This window comes from Gallus gallus, chromosome 12, assembly GCF_016699485.2.
Source record: "Gallus gallus isolate bGalGal1 chromosome 12, bGalGal1.mat.broiler.GRCg7b, whole genome shotgun sequence".
Taxonomy (NCBI): Eukaryota; Metazoa; Chordata; class Aves; order Galliformes; family Phasianidae; genus Gallus; species Gallus gallus.
The window spans coordinates 4,938,268-4,964,453 of record NC_052543.1 but is presented as its reverse complement, the minus strand read 5'-3'; the positions used below and the strand labels follow the sequence as shown (position 1 = coordinate 4,964,453).

Genomic DNA, 26,186 nt, shown 5'->3' with positions numbered 1-26,186 from the left:
ATTTATCTATGATGACCATCGAAGGAAATGGGATGGGATTAATTAGGGAGCCAGTGCAAATATAAGACATCAGTAATTGCAAAGGAATCACCATTTTGAAGCAGAAACTACACTAACTGCCATTGTCTAGACATACTTCTCCAGTACATAAAATATTTACCACCAAAGAATTATGAAAGATCTCTTATCAACAGCTTTATGAAGACCCAGTTCAAATGGTGCTGGGAAAGATGGAGCTGCAGAGATAAGAGGAGGGGAAATGTAAAAAACTCTGAGATGGTGAGAGAAAAAGTTGTTTTTCAGAATGCTGAGAGGGATAAGAATGAGCAGATAGAATGCGTGCAAGTCAGAAGTGCCTACGGAGTCTGACAGGAGAACAACGCATGGATTTCATATGGAAAAAGACCTGGGAGTTTCAAGAGAAGGCAAGTGCAGAGGGAGCAGGGATTAATTTCATCACAAATCAGAGGAATTTTGAAGGTCCATGCTTGAGAGTGTGAGGACTGAGAGAAAAACAACAACAACAACAACAACAACAAAAAACCAACCCAAAACATTTACTTTGGTCTGTGAATAAGAGAAGCTGGATTGTATTGTTGCTATTTTATGAATGTGTTCGTCTTCTGCGTTTTTTTATGGGACCTGAATGTCTGCAGCTGTGGTGAAAAGTTTGACCAGAAAGGCAGAGGCTGAAAGATATTTTAATGAAGAGTTCTAAGTATGGGGAAAGTAACTGACATTAAGAACAAGTAATAGTTTGAGAAGGTCATTTAAGATTGAGTGGGATGTAAGAGAAGGTGCTGTAATTTCTGAGAAGTAAGGAAGTGACTGGATATGAAGTAATCATGGGGCTTTCCCAGAGGTCTCTACAGCAGATGCAGGAATTATTTGTAATTGGAAATGTAACCACACCTGAGAAGTTGGCAGGGATAGTACTGGAGGGAAACATTGGCAGCTAAGAAAATTGTTACGGTCCCTCCTGCAGTGAGTGAATAACAAGATTTGCAGAAAAAGAGTAACGATGGCTGGGAAAGTGAATCAAACATCCCTCAGTGAGGGACCCAACAGCCTGAACACAAACTCATGTAACTGTATTTCAATCTGGAATGAAAAGAAACAGAAAATTTCCCCTCTCCTATGTCTGTAAGGATAGGTCTGGAACAACTTGAGAGTTAGACGTGCTTCGAGCAACTGGGCAAAGTGACGTGCAGATCTCCTTTCCATTCTAATTGTCTGTGACTTATGAGACACCTCTTACAATAATACCATGAACTAATACTAAAAGAATATATTTTCATGTCCAGTATTTGGTATTGAATTTTGGAACTGGATATGATTCAGATAGAATAATAAGCCTAGCTTCTGAGCACTTGGATGTACAGTGTTACAGTCTTGGGCTCCTTAAAGTTGTGTCATGGTGACATAGCTCAGAATGAATTGTAAACTGAATAGAATGAATAACATTTCAAAGGAATTACAACCATAAGTAAAACTGAACGCGAACACTGCATGAGGTACAGGTTTCGTCACCTTTACTCCCTTCTCATCTATTCTTTTGCCAATATTATTCAGGACAGTGAATATGGAAAATACCCAAGTCTTTAAAAGACAGCATACTTACTGCTGCTGCTGCATCATTAGATCCTGTAAAACAGATACGTTTTATAAAAGCTGGCGCTATATTTTCTAGCAGTTCAAACAATTGCAGCACCGTCAGAAATGCTGTCTGTTATTCTGGGACTTCAAAAAAATCAAATTCTGTTTTTTTAATTTCTTAAATTGTTTTACAGTTACTGCAAATATTCCTTAGGAAATCCAAATGTTGTGCATCTTGCCAGGTTTTAAGCCACTCAGAAGTTAATTTTAATATAGCTGAGGACAAAAATAGGCAGGAATAAGACTCTTCCAGCAGCCCTCCCCACCCACTCCCCCATTCAGTTTTGAGCAAAATTTGGTAACTATCCATGAGGCCACTTTAAAGGATTCTGTTCCTTTTTTTTGTTGTTGTTTTTACTGCATTCATCATCACTATATGAGCTTTCTGTTTTGTTTCCCAGAGGCTCGGTTTTCCAGAAATGAGTCATGAAAAAGGTATTATTCAGTGGTCAGGAACAAGAAACACTCCATTTTGTGTTCCTTCTACTATTAAACTACAGCAGTATTAATTGTAAAAGTGAAAGATCAAATGTCTTTCTCCATTTAAGTTTTTAAAGCTTAATGGACTTTAATTTGATGCTGTGTTATAAAGACAATTCTTTTAAAAGTTCTAAAGTGGTTAAAACATTGTATGTTGAAATGATGTGTTCATAGAATTCTAATTTCTACAATTTGTCTCTGGTGTAACGATGCTTGGCAGCTGAGTATTCAAATTGAAGTAAAAAGAATAGGAACCATACGAATAGCTATGATTGTTACACAGAGAAATAACTTGGGCTTCCTCCTGAGCAACCTGACAGCCCTTTCAATGAATTCATTTGAAGGGGTTTGGAGACGGTTCTTTGGAGCACAGAAGTAAAAGGCAAAAAAAATAAAATAAAAAATAAAAAAAACCCACCACCCAAAACAACCAACCCTACAACACACCAACCTACCAATCAATAACACCCCAAACCCCACGAGGCTGCTCTAGAGAAAGTTTTTTTCTGGGGAACAAGTTTTAGAAAACCTTCTTTTAAAAGGCAAAGTTACTTCTTATAGCCCCCATCTAAGAAAACTGCAGAGAACTTGCAGCCTCACAGAAAAAGAGAGGCTGTATTACATTTGAACGATACTGTGACTGCAGTATTTTGTCCTTGCTGTCTTCTGGCAGATTAGTCTGGATTTTTTTCCTGGGGATGCATAAGTTATCCCTCATCTGCATAACAAGAAGGCTCAAACGGACACTTCAGAATTCCCAGGGGCGTCGCATTTACAGCAGCGTGGAAGGATGAATGGTACACTGGAAATGTATTTGTTTTATAATGTTTGTAAAATAATGATAGGATTGGCCTGAACTCATTAAAATATCTAGAGTAGCTTAGAAAGTACAAAGATGTCAGTGCACAAAGTAGCACCAAGAAAACAGATCTATAAAATGCATCCAAATTAAGAACCAAAAGCTGAAAATGTGAGAAGGTGTATTTACACTGCAATTTCTTGTTATTTGTTACTACAGTACTTGGTGAGAGGAACATGCACATCCCACCAGGGAGGCATCTACAAGAAGTTAATAGTAATCAGCATCTGTATATTTCTCTCTGTTTCCTAAGAAGATTTACATATGTAGAAATTATGAGTCTGGGATTATATTTCAGTGTCACTAAACATCCTTCTTTTTTTTTTCTTTCTTTCTTTTTAGCTTTCTAAACCTTCTGTATTATTCCTGAGCAGGCATTACTCGAACAACAAGCATAATTTTCATAAATTGAATGGCCATGGAGGGTTGGAATATGTTCTCAAATTCTCATAGAATAACTTGTCAAATTGTCATCACTTCAATCATACATTTAGAAGAGAAACTATTGGAGAAACTAAAATACTGAAAGTTTACCATCTTGAAAATGTGAGTATGATGACTGGATCTAACATTAAGAACCAACATATTCTTACCTGCAATGTAAGAGTGCCATACTAGGTCACAGATTAAAATAGAATCACTTTACTGTATTGCATTCTAAGAAGTGCAGCTAGAATACTACATTCAGGAGGCACTGTTACTTTGACTCTGTAGCATCAGCCCCTGGTACAGTTTGTTGCGCCACGTTTCCAGGGAATGAAAGAAAGCAGAATGACAAAATGACCATCACAAAGCAGCTGAATGGCAACATCACCAACATAAAATTATTTTCTAGGATGTGAAAGTAATGAACAATATGAAATTAATTAACAGTTTTCCAGAAATAGTCATTTAACAATGATTTAAGTGTAACTTTTTCTAACATTAGTTAAGAATGATTTTTTGGGAGCACACGTGATGTTATGTGGAATACCTAAGTACTGTGGGTATTTAAAAACTATTTTTTGAATTATGCATATTCTAAAGCCTTTGTTGAACACCTGTGTCAAAACATATATATGCGTTAAGTTCTTGTAAAGTGCTCTTCTCCCAGCTGAATCACTGAGAATCACTCTGAAATTTGTTTCTGTCTAGAATGCTGAACATATAAAGGATATTTTAGCACAGTTGTAATGTGATTCACATTCACTCTGAAGCTGCTCAAAATCTATGTATGATTTCCTATTGGTGGCTATGCTGTTTGAACACTCGAAGTGGCCATACCTACATACATTATTTAATGCATGAGGATGTTTGTATTTTTTCTGTCCAGAATGACACAGAATGCTTTAGTTTTGTAAGAAATGAACTACCATTCACTGTGACAACTTAAGAGCAGCGTTTTCAGTGTAGCACTGCAATTGGTGTGTAAAGCCATTGTTTACAGACTGAATGTACTGTTCAGCTCTGGTTCCTTGATTGCATCTATTTTCCCATATTGAAAGCAAAGAAAAGACAGAAACTTTTCCTGTACAGGTACAGATGGTCTTTTGCTCTTTATCACATCACAGAATTATAGTGCAGTAACTGTCATAATTATAGTATGATAACTGTTGATTTAAGCTGGCATTTAAGTAGAAAATGATCATAAGTTTTACAGACACTGTTCAGTGTGAGTGTTGCAAACAGTTCTACATTTCAATGGGTTCCATACATTCTAAGTATTCCTGAGCACTACCATCTGCCAAACAATTGAGCTGATTCTGAAGACAGCGAGAATTATCATGCATCTATTCACTCTTTCTTTTAATTGCATCATCTCTTGTGTACACTACTGACAGTGCTCTATAAAGTGTTATAAATTGACTTGGGAATTCCTAGCACTTGCAATAGCTGTAAATAAATTTATGAAATTAAAAAAATTTAACACTGTGACAAACAAAGATTTTTGTTATGCAAAGCTTTTTTTTTTGTTATAAATGGGTATGGATGACTAAAGGAGGTCCATCCATTACCTCTTTCTGGATCCCAGATTACTGTCATGGCTTGGAAAAAATACTGTTAGTTTTTCCTTTAGCAAATACAAACCCCCTGACTTGTATATTTGGCAAGTGATTGCTTCATGGCTAAACAAAGTTGTATTTATCCATAATTAAGGTAAATGAAAAAACCTTTCAAAATGATCTACAGCAATATCTTCTAGCATTGGAATTTCATGAGGAATCAGATCTTAGAAGTAACATTTAGAATAGAAAAAAAAAAACTTGTTTCCACTTTGTTCTTAATTTGCCTTTCCATGTTGCCCCCATTTTGATGGGGCTCCCCTGGGAAAATGCTATCTATAAACCTTCCAGGAAAAGCTGTTAAGCCTGATCAGGAAAGAAGTCAAAAGGGCTGGGAAAATATGACATCTGCGTTTGGTTTTGTTCTGCAGTTTGTGTAGATTTCCTCAAGCACTATAAAACATTACCGTATGATATGGTTGCATTTTCCAGCAAGTGTAGCCACTAACTTGGACTTGTGGCTTTGTAGTATGATTTAAACACTGCTCGAAAATACAGTATTTCCAGAAACACAAATAAGCCAATGCTTAACTATCACAAATGTTCTTCATTTCCGTATCTGTAATATATAAAGCATATATTGAAAAGGGTGGGATTGCTTACCTCAAAAATATAATCTTTTCCATCCTTTCCATGCACAGCTTTAACAGCACAGATGTCCAAACCACCAAAGATTTCAGAACAGGTGTCAACCCAAAGCTTGTACCTGTTTTATAAAACAGTTTTTTTCTGTAAGTATCTCGTTAGGCTCTTGTTTTTCTATACCCTTTATCTAATACTGTATTTTATATAAAGTTTGCTTGAAACACAGAATTTCACTGATTTGTCAGCTTTACTGAGTTTGTATTTCCTAGAATAGTAGCTTAGAGATCCTGGCCTGATTACTCTGCTTTTCCAAGTAGAATCCATAAAAACTGTGATTCTCTATCTTGACCTAACGTTACACTGGCTTCTGTCCCAGCTTATATTAGTCCAAATATGTGTCTGCTCTAAACTGTGAGTAACCTTGTGATAAGATATGCTGGAGCACAAATATTATTTCAGGGCATCCCATTCTGCATTTCCACTGCCATTATGCTAGTACAGCTTGCTAGTGACTGTACACGATGTGGGAGATCCACAGAAGTGGCATCTGAGCAGCTTTTGTAGTCACAGTGATGCCAAAGAACTTTCTAAGGCAGGGAATGGGGCTTCCGTTATCCTGCGCAATTCCAACTGGCACATCTGCAATAGATACAAGTGTGACCATCCCTGTCACTCATGGAAGTGTACTTAATTATGGATGGGTTTTATCCTTTTATCAGGGAAACCAGGATGAGATTCTCTGTCCTAAATTACCGACCAAACTGTATTCCAAAGTAACAACTTTTCTGTATACTGAAGAAGGCAAAAGAAAAATCAAGAAGCGGCGGGCCTTAAGACAAGAGAAGAGGAACAGTCACACAACGCTATGCAAAAGGTATGCAGCATACAGACAAACATAACATCTTCATGTAGGGTTACAGACAGTTACAGGAAAGTTCAACAGAAATTTAGAAAATTCTGAAGAATGGCTACAACTCTAACAAGAAATACAGTTCTCCATATACTGAACACTGCATTTTTAACCTCATGGTAAGAAATTTGGTCTGATGAATGGACAGCTAACCCATTCTACATGCAGTAATATGGTTTATTTTTCTTGCCTGAACAGCTTAATCCATCCTATGAATAGAGAAATTATCTGACTAACAAGGGAATGAAGGGGGACCTACTAGAAAAGGAGTGAGGCAATTCCTGTGATCAAGTACAGAACAGTTAGTAGCATATATAGGGAGCCGTAATACTTTGTTGAGAGCATTCTGAGGTGATGTAAGTTGTGTATGTTTGCTAAATGGCAAGGATTGACTGCTAGGATGCAAAGTAGCATTGATAACTGTAATTAACTAATAACATAGCTGTGTCTGGGCATCACCAAGTGATGATATGATCTTGAAAGCTTATACAGGCAGATATCACCATTCCACCAATTGAAGAACGTTTTCCTCCAATAAACAAACAAACAAACAAACAAACAAAAAAAAGAGCAGTTTTAAAGCAGTCGTTTATATCATTTCTCATAGACTTTTTTTCTCTTTCATTGGCTAGTATAAATAAGGGCTATTTCCTTTTATAGACCCTCCCCTGATCCAGCCTATAAGCCATGATGATAAATATGCCACATCATATCATTTTCCATTTTCCATTGCAAAAAAAAAAAAAATGATGTTATAAACATAGCATTTGACTTCATTGTAGGATGAAAAGAAACTCACTGCTGGGCTGAGTCTTATTCATATAAAAATATCTTTAGTAATGGTCCCCTTTCCAAGTAAACTTATTAGATCACACTCTCCATATTTTCTGTTCTCATGGAAAAAAAAAAAACTTGTAAGCAGAATGAAAAGAAATCGATACAACTGCTTGAAAAAAATCCTGATGGTAATATCTTAGCAAATATTTTTCTTCCTGTGAGAAAAATGTTTTGTCCAAAATGAGAAGTTTTTTTTGGAGTCCTGACAGTTTCGGCATCTGTAGATGCTCTGATTGGTTGGACTGCTTGCACACCTTTGCTTATAAACAACCTTTGTTTCTGCTCTAAAATATCACCACGTATCTTAGCAAGCCACGAGGACAGCAAAACGTGTCTTTAACAACAAATAATTGAAGTTTCTGTGAAAAAAAAAGGAAGATATTTTCTTTAAGAAATTGAAAAATTAATCAGATTTAAGTAAGAACGTATTTAGTAGCCACTCTTCTTCCAACAAACACAGCTGGAGAAAGACAATTGCATTTGGGAAGAGAGGTCCTGAGTAGGCTACCGTGTAGTGTTTTAAACCCAAGGCTCACACAGCAGGTTTGACCAGAGGCCGTGGTCCTTATCTTCCCAGAATCAGTGTAGCATGCAGCATCCTCTGAACTGTCAGATAACAAAGGGCTGTCTGACACGAACTGTGAGGTGTGCACAACTACAATAGGTCTGTATTCTTCTGGCCCAACCGGGGAGCAGTGCCTCTCTGAAATGAAGGGTTCAGTAAGAATATATAACACTGAAATTGCTTGTTCTCTGCCACACCATCATCCCTTTCTGCTCCACATTCCTCTTTACTGAATTTCTAGACTAACATTTGCGTTCAGTCAGCAATAGTGACTCAGGCAGCACTTTCAAAACACATTTCTTTCTAAATCATAAGATGTATTATAAATACCCTGAAGTGCACGTGCATCAAATTTGATTGCTTTTGGTATGTCTTTAAAGTACTTCAGCTCTTCAGAAAACTTCAATTTTCTTTTACTTCCTTTCTCTGCTTTATATGTAATCAGACTAAAATTATGGCATACCCTTGCCGTTACGAGAACACAGCCCTCTTTTCTATGCTTTTGTCTTCATCAGCATAAAAGTTCTGGTTTGTTGCTACTGCTTTTTAGAGTGAATATACCTATATGATTTAATTATGTTACATTCAAAAGTGGAAGCAGAATTAAAGCAGCACAGAGCATTTACAGTGAGTTGGCTGTGCAGGGTTAGCACTTTGTACTCATTGCACATGCTTGATACTATTTAGTTTTCCTTATGGCCAAATTAAAGTGCTTGTTTTTTTACAGAGAAGTACTTCATGGACTGTAATTACGCAGAGTAAAGCACACTCTTTCCCTCTCAGTGAAAGCATAACCTCATGGTCTGAAGGAAGGTGGGAGGGGAGTGAGAATGACAAAATAATGTGGCTCCACTCCATCCCCAGAGGGGAGATCAGTGAGGACACAGTCTAGACAGGGGTTGGACAGCAGGGAGTTGTAATTCCCGTCTTATTTGTTTTCACCTTTCTTAGGGCAGGCAATGGTTCAGTTCAGTTTCTCTCAGCTACAAGTAATTGTAGGTCCAGATTTAAAAAAAAAAAAAACAACAAAAAACCAACACAAAACCAACCAAACAACCAAGCAAAGAACAGAAAAAGACTGGTGTTGAACTTTAAAGCACCATTTAGATTACAATTCTACTGTACAGAGCTTTCAACATTTGTAGATGTATTGACTGATTGGAGTAAATTTAGGGAAAATGAAGCTGTAATGTGGAAGAGAAATCTTTGCAGAAAGTGAACAAAATAAAATTCTTAGCCATAAAAAGTGCCACAGCTTTTCTTTGCATGTAAAAGAGGCCTATATTTTGTGATCGGAGAAAATGAGCAGTATTGAGCAGTAGCAGAGTGAGGCTTCAAAATGTACTGCAGACCAATTTACTGAATTGTTAAGAGGTAACCAGAACAAGGATGGGAGAGAAAAGCACAATAAAACAAAGTACAGAGCAGGAATGATGACATGAGGGGAAGAAAGCTTTGTTATATCTCAGCATCTGAGCAGAAAGACTCACACAGTGCAGTTGACAGGAAGATTCAATACTGACAAATAAGCAATTTAGTAGAAAAGAGAAATACAATTTAAATAGGCAAAGTTAAGACCAAATCGCTTTGTTACATTGTGTGATATAGGAGAAAAAGTTCAAACACTGTGACATGGGGTAAAGTAAAAGAGGTCAGGTGAACCAGAGGAAATGACTGGTAGGTTGGATCTGAAAATGGCATACTGTGAAGGGAATTCCAGTAGCTTACTAGGTGCAGATATATATTTAGGAGTCAAGGGTGCCTGTAAGCATGTGAGCCTGATAGTTAGCTTGGATACTTAACTGAGACAACTCATAGGCAAACACTTCTCTCATGTTTTTTCATCCAAGTTTTTTTTTTTTTTTTTTTTTTTTTTCCAAAATGAACAGAGGATCTTCATTTACTGCAAACTGCACACCAATGTGATTTAAAAAAAAAACAAAGCTTAAAATATTTTTTTTTAAATTACCTTTTACATGAGACTTGACTTACTTATCTGACATAGCAATTTGTTCCAACATTGCAGAGCCTGTGTTTGTCTTCCAGTTCCCAGATATGGAAGTCCTCCTGAAAGGGGAAAAACATTACAAAGCGAGCCAGTAGTTCTGTATTTTTCCAACCTCCTAAATTATTCTGATTTTCACATGGATACTAAGGCAGTGTTTACATTTTTTTCATATTTGGCAGCTTACAATATAGCATCCAAAACATGATGAATTGCAACAGGCTTCACAATGTTATGATGCATGACAATGAATTTTTTGTTCCCCATTAGTTCATTTCAGAAAAATTTAAAAACTACTATGATTAAGTGCAAGTGTTAAGAAGATTTTATCCGTTATAAATTGATTGAATAACCTGTAACAGACCAATAACACAAATATCAGGGAACCGAAGCTTCAGCTTCTCATTTCAGATCCATACCACTGCAGATTTAGGTCCCAATACTTGAAAATCAAGATGTCAGTTTTGAACATCTCCGTTCTGTTTTAGAGCTTGATTTTGGTTTTTCCTCTGGTTTTCTCTCTTTGCTACATTGTGAATATAATCTAAGCATCTTATTTCAATTTCCTTTATTTTATCTGCAAGTAATAGAATATATACATATATATATATTTTTTTCTCCTCCTCAGACACCAGGTTGGTTACCAAGTATGAGATTACTCTTTTCTGAAACCTAAATGATGTTTTGAGGATAGGCTTAGGAGACGAATAATGAAGTGCTTCTAGTCAGTAGTATAACAGGAATATCTGTAATATATGAAAAGTTTACTAGGCAGCAGCAATAGTTTTTATTGATCTAATTACAAGGGTCAGTAGCAACTGTAGGGAAATGTCAACCTTTCCGTGAAAGTCTCAAAGTTAACTGGATTTTAAAGCATAAAGTTCTAATATGCCTCATTTTTTGTTATGAGAGAATAACGAAAAGGGAAGGTCCACACTCAGAGCTGTATTTAAGGTGACTTTTCTCAGTAATAAGGAAATTGAGTGATATTTATATGTGTGTGTACTTACGGAACAGTCAAAATGTTTAAGTTCACTATTACTCCACATACATTCTGCAGATTTTACTTCTTACACATCACGACTGAACTCTGTTGCAGAGTTCTCAAAGGGCATTCCTTAGCATGTAAAATTTAAGGAGTCTTTTAGGAAGCAAAATGCGACCAATTTAGAAAAAAAAATCCTGAAGACTTCAAGCAAGTATTTAGTTTAAGATGCTCAGCTGCACTGAGGTAATCTTAGCACTGTTAAGTAGAGAAGATCACAGAATCATAGAATGGTTTGGGTTGAAAGGGACCTTTAAGATCACGTAGTTCCAACTCCCTGCTCCAGGCAGGGACACCTCCCTCCAAACCAGCGCGCTCAAAGTCCCATCCACATCATTTCCTCCTTTTTTTACTAAATAGGAAATAATACAGAAACCAACTCCAAATATATTTGAATGCTTTGCACTTAGGCTTTACATGCTTTCGCTTGATTTGGTGTTTGTAAACATGAAGCAAAACTGTTTTAAATTAGGGAAGAAGAGGAATTATGATTGCTATATATTGTAACTTGACCTTTTTCTTTGCCAGCAGCTCTCTGCTTTGTTTAGTGCTATCTGAAGCATGCATTCCAAATTGTCTGGACAAGTATTGTCACAAAATAAGTAGAAAGATCTACCAACAATTCTTGTGTAGGTAGTCTATTTAGCAGCTTGTTACTACAGCACTGTTGTTCTTCAGCTGCTATGCTCTACTTTCGTTTTATTGAAGTTTTGGTCAAAGTACATTGCTACGCATTCAGTTTATTACGTTTGGAGAGGAGATCTCTAAAGGCAGTATTTTTGAATTTCTGTTTTTCTTCATTCTATTTGATCCTTTAAAGTCTATTTCCTTGAAGTCAGATGAATTCTGTAATGGTACCAAGTGCTGTTAAGCACGCATCACAAACTGTTTTGAGAAGCTGTGGTATTTAGAGAGATCCAGTGTTGCATTTTGGCTATAATCTCTACTGACAGATGATAAGCACCAGTGTTTTGTGAGTCATGGATCCACTTATACCACAGTTTCCCACAGAATTATAAAAATGAAATTCTTCATAACTCTTTAAACTAGAAAAACAGTTACTTGGCTTGTATTTTTTGTGGTTGCTCTCTAAGTATTCTGCTCCTGTGTGAGAGAACAAAATGAGAACCAGCTGAAAAACAGTATACTACTGACATAATGCATATGTATGCATATGAAGAATTTTATAGACATTTGGTAAATCTCCTTTCACAATGCTTTGTAAAAATGAATCAGTATTTCATTTCTTGTGATTTAACCATACGAAAGAAAGTAGAGAAAAAATGATGGCTAGGCTTTTAGCATCTGGATGAACCCATAGTTTCTGAGGGAACAGAAGCGTAAAAATAAATAAAGTTAGCAGAAACAGGCTGCCATTTTAATTGTTTTTCTTTCTTTTTTTTCCTCTCTGATCCTTACACCAACTGCTTCACTTATAAAGAAGAAACATTCTTGTTAAAAAATTACAAACTTGCTGTGGCTGACTACTACAATAATTACTATAGAGATTGAACAGAATCTTAATTTAAAGTAAAGGAAAAAAAAAAGTAGAACACCTTCCTATGAAATGTAGTGGTTCAGGTTCTATCACAGAGAATGAACCATCAAATTACTAACACTGCATCTGACTACTGGCACCCAGAGGTGTGTCCCAACCATTAATGGCTGAGCTTTACTGCTAAGACTGTGCCACTTGGGAACTGTAAGACAGAGATAAATCAACTCTGTGTATTGTAAACAACAGAGGAAGTGAGAGATATGTAGTGGAGTACAAGAAATTTGTGCATCAAAGCACCCATGAGAGAGAAAAGCAGTGTCCTAGACTTGAAGAGGCTGAAATGGCTGCATGAAAAGGTATGAGATAAAGAGGGAAGTCTGAATGGTGACTGGAAGCGGAGGGAGAGCACAGTAGTTAATTGGCACTATTAGAGTAAAAGGGGCAGAGGAGAACCCAAGGCAAGGAAAAATGAAGATTAGGGCATAAGAGGTAAGGACTAAGATACAGAAAGGTAGAAGTGGTCTGGAAAAGAGGTGGGAACAGATCAAGATGTGGTTTGGACTCATTCAGAAGCATTTGGTTTTTGTTTTTAAACAAAAGGGAAAGGATGTGTATTCAGGTAGGACCAACACATTTGAAATTCTGTAGGGACCTTGAGTTCTAGAGATTCTGGACTGCATCACTAATAAAAAAGGGGTTTTGAATCAAGGGTTCCAGACACCACCCCATCCTTGCAATATGTTTGAGTGTTCTGCCTTGGTCATTGTGTACAACTCAAATTTTTTTTTGCAAAATTTAGAAAGTTTTAGGTTCAAAATAAAGCAGAAGAATTGAGTGTCTGTACTGCTGGATAGATCTGACCTACAGGGACACTGTTCTCCCTGTTCTGTGTTGTGTCCTTCCCTGTTCTTTTTTTCCACTCAGATGTACATCAAGAGACAGATGTACCATTAAATTATTCTTGAGAGACTTAATCTTAGATATTCTTTTACAAATGCCCCTCCAACTTTTATGTCAGGAGAGGCAAGCAATTGCTCAGAGTTTTGATCCTGTGACAGCGATGTCATAGGGGCGGAGTCACAGTACTCTCTCCAGAATCAACCTAAGGAGATATATTTTGCCCTTCGTCCCCATCCTGGGCAGGAGATTCTACACTTCTAATAGGGCTTGTTGCTTGTTTCTAAATTACTTGAGACCTACTGTTAATTCTATCTTCAATATTAAAAAATATTTCATGCATTTTCTTTAACCTAACTACTTTTTTTTTTTCTCTTTATATTTATGAGTTGCTTGAAGTTCAGTTATTTTTACTGATAAAGAACTTGCGTATATCTTACTTGTTTTTTTAATTCAAATGTCAACATACAAGAAATCTCTCAGGCCTCCAACATTGCAAGAGTCCCTAGTGATGTATGTTCATGTATACGTGTGTGCTCTTATACATGTGTGTTTTTATCCAAGTATTCTTTTCTTGCCTCAGAATTGTAAGCATGAGGGAACAAATGCATGAGATGAATGAACTTATCTGAAAAACATGGATGAAATGATTGAATGTCAAATTACGCTGATAACTGATAGTTGAAATAGAGTAAAAATATGCATAAAGACAGTTACCATAGATCAGTTTATACCTCATAATCTGTTTTGCTGCTATAAAACTGAAACAACATTTTAGCCTCTCATATAGTCATGATCTGTAAACATATCTCTATAAAATTAGAAGAGATTTTTACCCTTATATATGAAGGCCATTGTAAGATAAGGATTTTTCTTATTATTTTATGTTAAAAGGAGAGTACTCCCTCCCATTAAAGTTTCATCATTCAAATTGGTGTGAATGAATGCCATCTAAATATAGAGGGAAAAGAACATTTGACAAAAACAAGTTCTCTTTAAAAAACAAAGCCCCTTTCATTTTTTGAAATGAAAAAATAATTAAAAGTTGTTAGGAACACTACTCTGGCAGGCTCACCTGTTATGTTACTCTCCTCCTCCCAATGACAGACAACTTAAAGAAAAAAGCATTGACAAATCCAGAAAGTCTAAAACACTGTCTTTCTGAGGAGTATGACAATGAAGGCATGGAGTCACCACATTTCTACTCAGTCTCATCCAACAGTCTTAAACTTATTGGTGCTTATCAACTTTCAAACAAACGACGAAAAGATAAGTTTTTGGCTCACATGTATGCTTTGTAGTTACTGCCTATCTTTTGGATCCTGATGTCATATTTGGAGTCTATGAACGGTTCAGTAGTGGCGTAGGTCTGAGTAAGTGCTACCACGCTGGCTATGTCCTGAAAATCGTAGTGGTTGTCTACCTTGATCTGTAGTCATCATGCCACAAGTAAACGGCAAATGCAAAAGAAAAAACAGCAATTAGAAATAAAATGTAGACTTCAGTTTCAAATGGCATTCATGAAAAATATGGTTTTTGATAGCATCAGTTTATAAAGGGCATTTGATATCTTATCTGATTTCTAGATTCTGTAACAGTCCCGCATTAAGGTATCTAATTCTCTATGCAAAATATTACCTGCTCATCCGTAGAAAGCAACTTGCAGATAGTGGATTTTTATTTTCAATTTTCTTTTAGTAGTTTTGATTGATAATTTTTAGATCAGTAGCTTTTAGGAGAATGTTTAAAGGTGTGGTAACACTAGTTTTATACAATTGTTCATGATTTTCTAAACCGCTCATGTAACTGCACGTATGTGGTGCCCACCACGTACTGTCACATCTGTGTCATGTATCTCCCAGGAGGGAGGACATGAAGGCTCATGACATTCTGATGAGGGCCCATTCACATGGAACACAGAAGGTTGGCTCAAGATGATGGCATCACTTTTCCCATTTGTCCTGCTTCTTTGCAAGGAGTCGGGCATTCTAGGAGTAGAATTTCCTAGACTTAAAAAACTGTGATAAATGTGAGGAATACTGTTTTAGAAGGAGAGTGAGAAACATTAGATGGGAGACAGAGGTATTACTTTTTGACAGGGAGATCTTATCTCTACAGTTGAGTTCAAAGGAAGCTAGCTGAAGTAGGGAGAAAACACGAATCAGAAGAGAAGTCTTAGGGCTGGGAGAAAATAGGAGAGGGAAACCGGAATGCCAATAATTCTTTACCCAAAGTGCATTTCAGGAAGGTGAGGAAAGCGTGCAGGGATTACTACGTATCACACTATCTAATATTAGAGGAGTTTGCAAATTCTTGCAAGCCCAGCATCTCTTTTGCTTCCATTGTCAAATGGTAATTAAAAGAGGACCTGTAGCCTAGAGTGCCCACAGCTTTGGGACAGGAATTGTGTATTGAATGGTGTCCACTGAAGTGAGGAGTCAGGCCAAATACTGAGGCCAAATGGCCTCAGTATTTGCTCTCAACTCTTGGATTCAGAATGATTTGTCATTTGAGAACGAGCAAAACAGATACAATTCCTGGTCTCAACTCCATTTCTGAAAATTGAATATTGTGTGTGAATCTAATTACAAGTGGAAACACTACTCCTAGCAAAGCCTTCTGGGAGAACTGGGATACAAGAGGAACCATTACTTGGGCTCTGATAGTAAGTGTTTCACTACGAAAGACTGGCACTCAGTCTTTAAGGACTTAAAATACTTTATAGCTAAAAAAAATAATAATAACCTAGATTTTTATTGTAGACGTTTGATATGCTGGATATTTTTGTCCAACAGATCTGTTTTCTCTAAGTGAGAAGTGAACACTGAAAGTATGATATAAACATTATGATACTTCATGTATGCAATCCACAGAAACTACAGTTTAAGTAATTAGTGGTTAATTCTGCGCCCAGTTAATTTGGCTGCCAGATTTCCTCTGACGCACTTAGTAAAAAATAAAGCAAAACAGTTGTAGGCAAAAGATCATAGCATACAATTCAAATTGCACAATTTTTGAATGAATACAAATAAATCAGCTTACTATTTCTGTATCTTGTGGCATATGTGTTTGTAGAGCTTTTGGAGATTCAAGATGATAAATGTAACTATTCTCTGATGATTTGTTTTAAAATATAAAACACAGTATTGAAGTGTATTCAATGAGAGAAACAATCTGTAATGACTGCAAATGTTCACTGACATCAAAGAAAGTGTGATTTAAATCATATCACTTCAACCATCATTGTGAGAGAAGTGGTATTAAAACAACAGTACTCACCACTGAAATGCAATTACTTTGGAGAAAGAAAGCAGCAGTTATATAGCAGTATGAAACAATCACAGAAATACATTAAGACAAGAACTGAAGCAAGAGTCTGGATCAGGCTGTAACTAGTAGAGAACCAAGGGAAAACTGTCCTAGAATCCCAGGTCCAAAAAGTTGGACTGTGCAAACAGACACTGACTCTTAAATAGTTTCACCACAGTCAAATAAATTAACTAACAAGATTCTGCTTCAGGAAAGCATCTCAGTGTGTTTTCAAAAGCGTCCCAAATAGGGCAACACATAAACTGCCTGAGAAGGTGTCAATATAAAAATGTTAATATATATAGGTTTTTTTTTCTAAAGAGAGGTGCTTTCTTGAATAATAGACAAGCAGTGATTTGCAAGGGCAAGGATCAAAGACAGTATTTGGACAGCGAGAAGTTAAAATATCCAGGAAACATAAGAACATGCATGTTACTTTAGACCAACACCCAGCCTCCTAACATGCAGTAAGTAGCATCTGCACCTTTCCCATGCCTGAATGAGCATGTCCAATCTTCACAACAACAGGAAATGTCAGCATTGTTAGCTGAGAGGGAGAACAGAAAGGAAACGTTAGAGAAGTCAGCTGTGAGTTAAGTGATTAAGCTGCATCATGTATGAAAATGATTTTAACAGCCATAACGAGGGAAAATCTGCTTTTGGCACATGGTTATTTGAATAGATATCCACAGACTGTTCTGATATTTCAATCAAATGCAACTGTTAGTTTATACTGAATTGGGCTGTATTGAATATTGCTCTGTTTACATCATCTCAGGTGATCACCAAGTCACAAGTGCTTACTTTAGGTTCCATTTCAACAAAATGAATCTACTGGAGAAGGTCTGAGAGGCAGTTCTAGGAAGAAGCCCTGTGAAGCAGCGATATGCCAATAACTTATTTTTAAAGTTAGTTCAGGATTCAGAGGAAAATCTCTCTCGTGAAAAATAATGAAAACACTTTCCACTCTGTAGAGAGCTTTCGATCTGGACAAGCACTGAACAGTTCAGACTTCATTGTCAACTCTTCTGTTTCTTGTCAGTTTTAAAACTGAGGTTTACTTGCAGCAAAGCAGTTCTTCCGTGTTGGATACATGACATGTTATACTTACAGTGTAAGTCTTTAAAGACTCCTCACCCAGATTTTAGCACTCTGATTCTAGTGGGCATTTTTATTCTGCTCTGAATGGTTTATACAGAGGGAAAGAAAAAAGACCATCCAGCCAAGGCTGACAGTAAAGCTAAGGAAGATATGATCAGTATTTCACTGACATTTCTGGTGTGCCTATCATGGCATAGCTGGAACCTTTGACACCCATCACTGCATCCCACTTGTAATTTCTTACATTTGTCATGGAAGCTTTTCTAGAAGGCACAGCAGATGGCTGGCATCGCCTGACTTTCCAATTCCCAGTCAGTTCACTGCTGTACAACAAGACGTGCCACTGGAATCAGTCTTACCTATTCCTTTCCCCTCCCTCTTATTTCCTAAAGAAAAGTATATGGCTGTTTTAGAAGGAAAATGCATAACGGGCTTGTTTGCTTTCTTATATCTGTCTCCACTCCCTACAAAATAGTATTGGTCCTGATAAAAGGGAACAGTCAGGATCTGAAGGCTCTACAAGAGAGTCTTGGAATTTCTCTTGTAATGCTGAACATCCTTTCCTGAGAAATAATTTATAAATTCACTGGGGAAGTGAATTCTTCTCTGACATAAGAGAAGATTATTTCCTAACAGTTATTTTTGGAAATACTATTTTTAATCACTATATGACACAGTTGTAGCTGAGACTTCAATTTGTGAGCATGAACAGAGAAAACTTCATGTATAATAAAGTAACAGACCAGAACTCCTCTAGTAATTCACCCAATAAAATACTAGTGCTCATATGCTATGTTCTTCCAAGGCTTATCGTACTAAAAAACTTGTGCTTATCTCTTGGGTGCAGTATGAAACAGGACAAAAGTATACAACAGCAAAGAAGAATTTAACTCAGAGTAAAATCAGAATAGGTAAAATAGTACTCTATTGAATCAGCAGCTTTTTACACGTGACAGTATTTACACAGTGTCAGTTCAGTGTTCTCAGCTACGCTGAAGTACGGAATGCAGGAGGTAACCAAGCTGTACATCCGAGTATACTTTGTGATACCATCACCTTGTTTTATTACTGCGTGCAGAGATGCAAGAAGCATTTCAGGAGTTGGTCTTTGAATGCAAACTACATGTAGATGTTTTCTGTTCTTGCTTCTGCTTTTTCCAAAGCTGTCAGTTACTGACAATTACATAATACTGAGATTTTCAATTGGCTTCAGAAAGCCAAAAGCACTTGTCAAAGCTTTATAGAGTAAGGGCCAGACATACTACAATTTCAAATTAAATTTCTCTGTAAACTGTAGGAGTGCAAAGGCCTGTGTAGTCAATCAGCATCCAGTTATTTATTGCTCTCACATTTTAAAAACAGCTACTTTATATTTCTTTCTTTCAATTTTGAAGAGGGAGGGAACAAATCATTGCCTAAATTCAGAAGGGCAGCAGCACAGCCTTATGAGTGAACTATAAACCACTGACGCAGGGTTGGTAATGGAACTGCTGGCAGACATCTAAGTATAGCAGTACAAATGGCACTCCTGTAATTAAGAAGACCATGTATTTTCCTGTGATTCCATGGCTGTGGAATCCTCTGAGGACCATAGGAACAAACACTAATTCAAGACAAAACCAAAAAAACCCAAAACCAACTCTGCTTTCTCCCAGAGAAAAATGTGAAAATGTGCTAACATCATTTAAGGAATGACAATTCATTTTGCTCTGGAGTCCAGTATCAAGATTGCTGTGGTATACCACATCCCAGTTTAGACAAAGTGAAGAGGTTGCTGCAGCAGAAAAAGGCGCTGAGTATTGCATTTCAGATATCATACAGACAAAAAACAGGTAGCATAAAAGGCAGTGAAATATTAAGTGTTCCCAGTGCTCTTCTTCTTCTATCACTGTGACAGGCCCACGAACCCAGGGCTGATGAAGCTGTAGTTATTTTGCTTTTTAAGCAGTGTTTTCTTTATTCCTGGTATTGCTTTAATTACCACAGTTCTCCCATTGTATAAGGAGAATGTGCCATCATGCAATCACTTTGCTAACACTAACTAGATTCCAGGATTGTGTGGTATTGTACTATCAAGCAATAACTTGATCTGAGTCCCTTCCTCACCTCTTTCCAGTCAGTTCTTTCCTGTTACTTTGTCTTAACAGGCAGCCTCAAGACTTTTCATATATTTGGATAAACATTATGTGTGATACAGCTGTGCTACTGACACTGAAAGTGTACCAGCTCCATGGATTTCCTTTAAATTCCCATTATAGTTACTTGGTAGTAAGTTATCTTGTGAGAAGGTTTGGCAGGTCTGCAAGGATCAGTTTTAAGCTGAGTTGATACTAATACAAGTCATTGGATGTGTAATTTCAAAAGCATTTTTTGGGGGGAGGGCTGTTTGACAAAAGTATTGCTTATTTTTGAAAGGTTTTCTTAAATTCAGAGTAGTATAAATTCTACTGTGACAATTAAAAATAGAGGTAACAAATCAGAATAGAAAATTGGAAGACCAACAACAGAAATTACATTGATGAATTTGACACGTTCTTATATATGAGAGATGGACTATACTGCATGAACCCTTGCACATGAATAATAAATACAGGACATCTATTTATTTTTTAGGATAAATGGGAATTCTATTATAAATTAAATAGTGATACCATACACAATAATATATTACTGTGAATTAATGAGAAAGAAAAACACATGACAAACATGCAGTAAAATTTTCCAAAGCTCCTTCAACACCTCTCATGGTCACAGACTCTACATTTTTTACTGGAATTATTAGTATTAGTTCAGAAATACCGAAGATATTATCACAGAATCATAGAATGGTTTAGGTTGGAAGGGGCACTTAGGATCATCTAGTTCCAACCCCCTGCTATAGGCAGGGACACCTCCCTGCAGACCAGGAGCAGGGACAGCCCCATCCAGCCTGGCTTGGAATGCTTTCAGGGAGGGGGCATTCAGAACCTCATTGGGCAACCTGTTCACGTCTCACCACCCTCACTATAAAGAATTTCTTTCTGATATCTAGTCTGAATCTACCCTCTTCCACTTTAAAACCATTTCCCCTCATCCTGTCACTACAGGCCCTTATAGAAAGTTCCTTCCCAGTTAGTTACATAGATACAACGACTATATTAATTTTCCCTAATATAGATGGGCAACTATCAAAATAATTACAGTTGTAATCAAACTATCTAGATTTATAATAGATAGATAGATAGATCTCAAGCAGAACTTACACTGACAGAATTACCAAATTTAGGGAGAAATTGAACCCAATATTCTCAAATTGCTGAAGAAAGACTAATTAAGGCAAGCATGCATTCACAACGAATGGATCACAGAGCACGTTTCTCATGTCATTAAGTGTCTCAGGGTCACATCACAGTGTCGGATTAGCTAGCTGGAGACCACAAAGCATTTTGAAATGTCTGACGCTGTGGGCTTTCACTCTCCCATTGATGTAAGTTATTATGTCAAACACTCCTTTTCCGTGTTTCTAGGATGAGTAGCAAACTGGCTTCAAGAACAAATTAAATTGAAAGATTCATTAGTTACTGGTCAGAACCTATTTTAAACTCTGAAAATCTACGAAATATCGTGATGTTCTTCTGAAATATTTCCAAGATATTTCTGATGTGCTACATACATTGTCTTTGTAAAAGATTTAGGATTGGGAAGTTTAAAGAACACCACAAAAACTGCTCTGCAGAAAGGAAGGTCTTAAAATAGGTGCTATATCTGCCAGCTCCAAGTACTATTAACAGAACTATAAAGCTCACGAACACTGATCTGATTAATGTTGTGTTCATGAAGAACTGTGATATTTTTACACTCTAATGCTACCTGCATATTCACTGCATTTTGATTAAGAAAAAAAAGTCAGTGTACTGCTTACTAAGAAGCCCTCAGTGATTCTCTTCCTCTTGAATTCATCATTGTGATTTCTTTCAAACTGAATTTTTGCCCCGTGTTTGCAGTTCGAGGGCAGCGGCAGGAGAAAAAAAAAATCTTGAACTTATCAACAAGAGTCATGTCCTCCCAGTGAACCTGACAAAATAAACTCAACTGGTATTTTAAAAGGAAACAAAACTTACACTGTAACTAGAGGCAGCCACAGCACTATTATTAGCCTGATGAGTGTACCTTCACTTTTCAGGATGTGTGCAGTAATCAGAGATTTGACATCCCTCTCTAACAACTTATTTTTGCTTTGTTATTCTCTTATAAAAAAACCTGGAATTGGAATTCTTGTGAATTTACTTCTAATTATGTTAAGACATAATACAAAAATAAACCAGACAAAAGCCCTCTGCTGGAAACAATGCAGAAAGCAGTTTTTTGGAGGCAGCATTCACGCTGTATTTAATTTCCGAATGGTTGTATTGACTAGGAAAGCCACAATAGAAGGAAAAAAAAAGGGAAAAAAAGTAGCAACACACACACAAAAAATACTTCATGAACATGACTTACCTTGTTTAAATATTTGTCTTTCCAATAATCCCCAAGCAAAGTTCATTTAGCCACTCTACTTCCACGTAACTTATTTATGGAACACACATCAGACTGAATCTAATTTTGCTCTGCTTGCTTTGGAGAAAGGAAATTAAAAATGAAATAAAGAAGGTGTCCTTGTATTCATTTTTTTTTTCTTTCTCAGAAACAGGCAGGAAGGCTCCTAAATCAATAAACAAGCAGTACTTTCTGTAATCTACTTGGTTTAAGGAAAACAAACCCAAGACAAGTTAGGGTTTGAACGTGCAGAAGTTCTCTATCACCAGCAGGGGTAGCTCAACATATTCCTCTCATCACTAAGAACTGCAGAACACCACACGTCAGCAGCTACTGTTTGTCAACAGAGAACAATTCAGAGATGTTAAGACAAATTTTCTGCTGTCTTGTACCTTTCTAGAAAAAAAAAATAGGTGTAAAATCTGTAGAAACATCCTATATTCCCTTTACACAAGTAGCAATACAAAGCATATTGGATTCTCCCTTAACTTCTCAGAAACATGTACATGAAAGAAAACTAAAAGCTCAAGTAAAGGAAAAGAGCTGAGATTTGATTAGAGTACAAAGTCATAGGAGAGAGCCAAATGCAGATTAACTGTGATATATTTATTCAAAACAGAGAGTTAAAATAGCTTATAAGCTAGATGAGTGCAATACAAATAGGTTCCTGTGAAATGCTGGGCCACCCAACTTCCCACCCACTGGGAGTTGATGCAAAACTGGGTCTTCTGAGTACGCCTTGTACATAGTTCCCTCCATTGCCATTAACATCACCTCATAAGACTGGATCTGATGAAGCCAGTGCTCTTTGTACTCACTGAAATCAAGGCACACTTCAACATTACTTTATATAACAGGACACTGCCAAGTAAATCTGAACCAGGCAATCAGTCTAAACTAACTTTGTCTGCACGTATGCTGTTCAATTAAACAAAAGTTAACTAAGTCAATACACCAGTGATGTGACAGCAGAAAAATCTTACACTTTTAATTCCAGTACTGCATGAAAAAAGAATTTTTAAGAACAAGCAAAGATAAGTCTAACAGCAATGAATCAAAAAGAGCAGTTCTCACAGGTTTCTAATAGAAATTCTAGATTGGAGATCTAGACCAATTTTATTGGCAAAGATTTATTATATTCTGGTTCTGGAATGTCAATATTTCATTCCATTCCAATCATTCTCACAACTATTTTGCAGACTGCTGCCCCTAAAACAATATAATTCCATAACTTTATAATAAAATGATCCAAACTGTTGTGAATGTAAAATGAATGCATATTTTTTTCTATAGTATTTAGGAAGTGACAGCTATCAGTACCATGCCTTTTTAAGTGGGCAGTAGTACATGTGTAGATACTAGGGTTTAAAATCCATGAAAACTCATATTTTGTGAAATACTATTTTAATTTGGATTTTTAAAATATAATTATATGGTTTTTGTATGAGATATGTATTGTGATTATACAAGGTAGTTTTTAGGAAAAATAAATGCAATGCCAAATGAAAACTAGGGAGAAAAGAGCTCTAGCAAAGCATCAAAAAGAGAACAGATAAACTGTGATTGTGGAGAATCCTGCCTACAGTCTTACTTTAGAATTAAAGTAAGGTTCATTTCCCACAATAGAGAGAGAATAGGATAGATATAGGTTAAAAAACTATATCCTATATGCAGTCAGGAACTAATGTGCAGAGCAGGCAGCCCAGACAAATACATCATGTAGATTCAAACTGCTCTACAGCTGGAACAGGCAGCAAGCTCTCTGTTGGATAGTCCTTTACAATTTCAGAGCCTGTGAAAAAGCTGCTTGGCCAGTCCCTAAGCAATGCAGTTCAGAGCAACCTGACATAACTCAAATATCAAAATCAAGTCTGCTCACAGAAATGTTCCTAATCAATCTCCTGGAAACAATAAACTGACTTCACAATGCTGCATCATATGAAAAATTAAGTATAGAGGGCGGATAGTTAAGAGATGCATTGCCAGGGAAGAAATGAGAACATCGTAAAAGCAATGAGTTTTTTCTGGAGCTGAGGGGAAGCAGCAGTTCTCTCCATGGAACCCTGCACGGAGGAAATTCAATGGATGGTAGTCTAGTGTTCTTAATACAGGTTGCTAGGGGACATTCACTAAAAAAAGAAACAAATCTGGCAATTAGTGACCTTTAAGCTTTTCCAGAATGCTGATGATAGAACCTGATGGATAGTAAATGATGGATAGTAAAAATTAATAAGGCACGAGATAACCCACTGTCCAAAAAGCCCCATTGAGAATTGTAAGACTAAGCAAAATTAGAGTTTTCATTGAGAAGAGATGATGCTGATCAAAACTTTGACTGTAGTCAAGTTTCCTGCTTTCTTTCTATATCATACACATCAACAAATATGGTGAATGATCCACCATCTTCGTTATTTAATTGGATTTTACTAGAAAACAGAGATAAATTATTCAGTATTAAGTTTATTTAGCTAGACAAAAAAGAGGAACTGCCAAGTGTTCTTCCTACTGTGTCAGTAGTGAACTGACATAGTCTGACTGTGCCCCTTGAGAAACAAAGTTTTCTGCCTCTTATTAGCAAATGTTAGTTATATCAGATGATAAGCAGGAGTGGGCGCTGCTTAGTCCCGCTTCCTGCTTCATTAGTGTTATGACACAATTTGCTATGATATCATGGTTTACGTATCAAACTAAAGGAAAATCAACATAACAGTCAAAGAGGCCCTGTACTGTTAGTCTGTTTATACAAACAGGAAAAAGACCAAATGTTTCTTGGTTTATGTTGGCTATCTTTTCTTTACTATTGCTTGTGATAAGAGATTACTTTGCTTACAAATCGGTCAAGGAATATTTCTGTGTCTTCTGGAAGTAATCTTTGTGCTTTGCAAGGTCAAAATCTAACTGACATATTCAGATCTAAAATTAATTTAATATGATGAAAAATATGAATATGCAATATAAAAAAGCACAGTGCGTCTTCAAGATAAGATCTAATGCTTACTGACACTGTTCAGAGGTTAAAAGGTTCTCAATTATTGTACTGATATCAGTAGGAGCTACAGATAATCTTCAGATCCTTGGATAAATGGGTTACTACTATGAAGAATAGTCCTCAGCTATCTTGCCTTGCTTTAGGAATTAAAAAATAGTCGACAAAACTTCTTGTTTGAGAATGAAAATGTCAGAAAACAGTTCTGCTGAAGTCTCCAAAGTTGTTTCCCTTTTGCATTTTAATAACAATATTGTATCAACATTTTCATGAATATCTGAAAGATAAGCCTATCAAAGAACTGCTCATTAGTGTGGTGTACATGTCTGCCTTCGGTGTTGTGCTGCGGGTAACCAGTTGTTCCACGCTATGGTTCAGAAACGTTACAGCCGTAAGTTTCATTGAAGTTCATATTACCACTGAAAGGTCTTGTTGCTGATAACATGTTCCAAGTATCTCTCTTACAATGTTGACCAGTTCTAGAGAGACCATCTGTGGATACATACATTGAATAAGAAGCCCTTTCCTAGCCACTTGCTTCTCTAAATGTAACCATACTCCAGGTGTTCTGCATACCTACAAAAAGCTTTGAAATACACTTGAAAGTCTAATTGAATTGTTCCAAGAACAGCTGCAGGCAATACTATACAAAACTATATAAGATCACAAGAAATGCTTTTTTTTATGGCATCTGTACAATTACCACACAAAATCTGGTTTTAGCATGTTTACATTTCTGCAGTCGAATGTAATTATTAAATTCCCAGCTATATCTATAGGCAGTTGTGAATTGATTTTTAACTTGTCACAATCATTTTAAAATTTATTTTACAAGGATAATGATTTTAGTTTGACTGTACAATTATTTTGATTGTACTAGATTTCATTCCTCTAAA

At 36.5% G+C, this 26,186-nt stretch overlaps 1 protein-coding gene and 1 long non-coding RNA gene across 5 annotated transcripts in view; one reads left to right on the top strand and one right to left on the bottom strand.

Moving 5' to 3' along the window:
* LOC124417163 overlaps window positions 1-2,803 on the top strand; it is a 57,776-nt gene extending 54,973 nt beyond the window's left edge. For all 3 annotated transcript variants that reach the window (XR_006931340.1, XR_006931339.1, XR_006931341.1), the window contains one exon: window positions 304-2,803. This is a non-coding gene — a long non-coding RNA (uncharacterized LOC124417163). The remainder of the gene's footprint in view (window positions 1-303) is intronic.
* The window catches only part of SYN2 (synapsin II), a 145,030-nt gene that overhangs the window by 26,295 nt on the left and 92,549 nt on the right, over window positions 1-26,186 (bottom strand). Inside the window, exons 6-9 of one of the 2 annotated variants that reach the window (XM_003641989.6) lie at window positions 17,173-17,235; window positions 14,666-14,808; window positions 9,927-10,001; window positions 5,641-5,743 (exon numbers count right to left, since the gene is read on the bottom strand). In XM_003641989.6, coding sequence (XP_003642037.4) covers window positions 5,641-5,743; window positions 9,927-10,001; window positions 14,666-14,808; window positions 17,173-17,235 — 384 coding nt within the window. The remainder of the gene's footprint in view (window positions 1-5,640; window positions 5,744-9,926; window positions 10,002-14,665; window positions 14,809-17,172; window positions 17,236-26,186) is intronic. The other variant, XM_040646674.2, reaches the window with a different exon arrangement.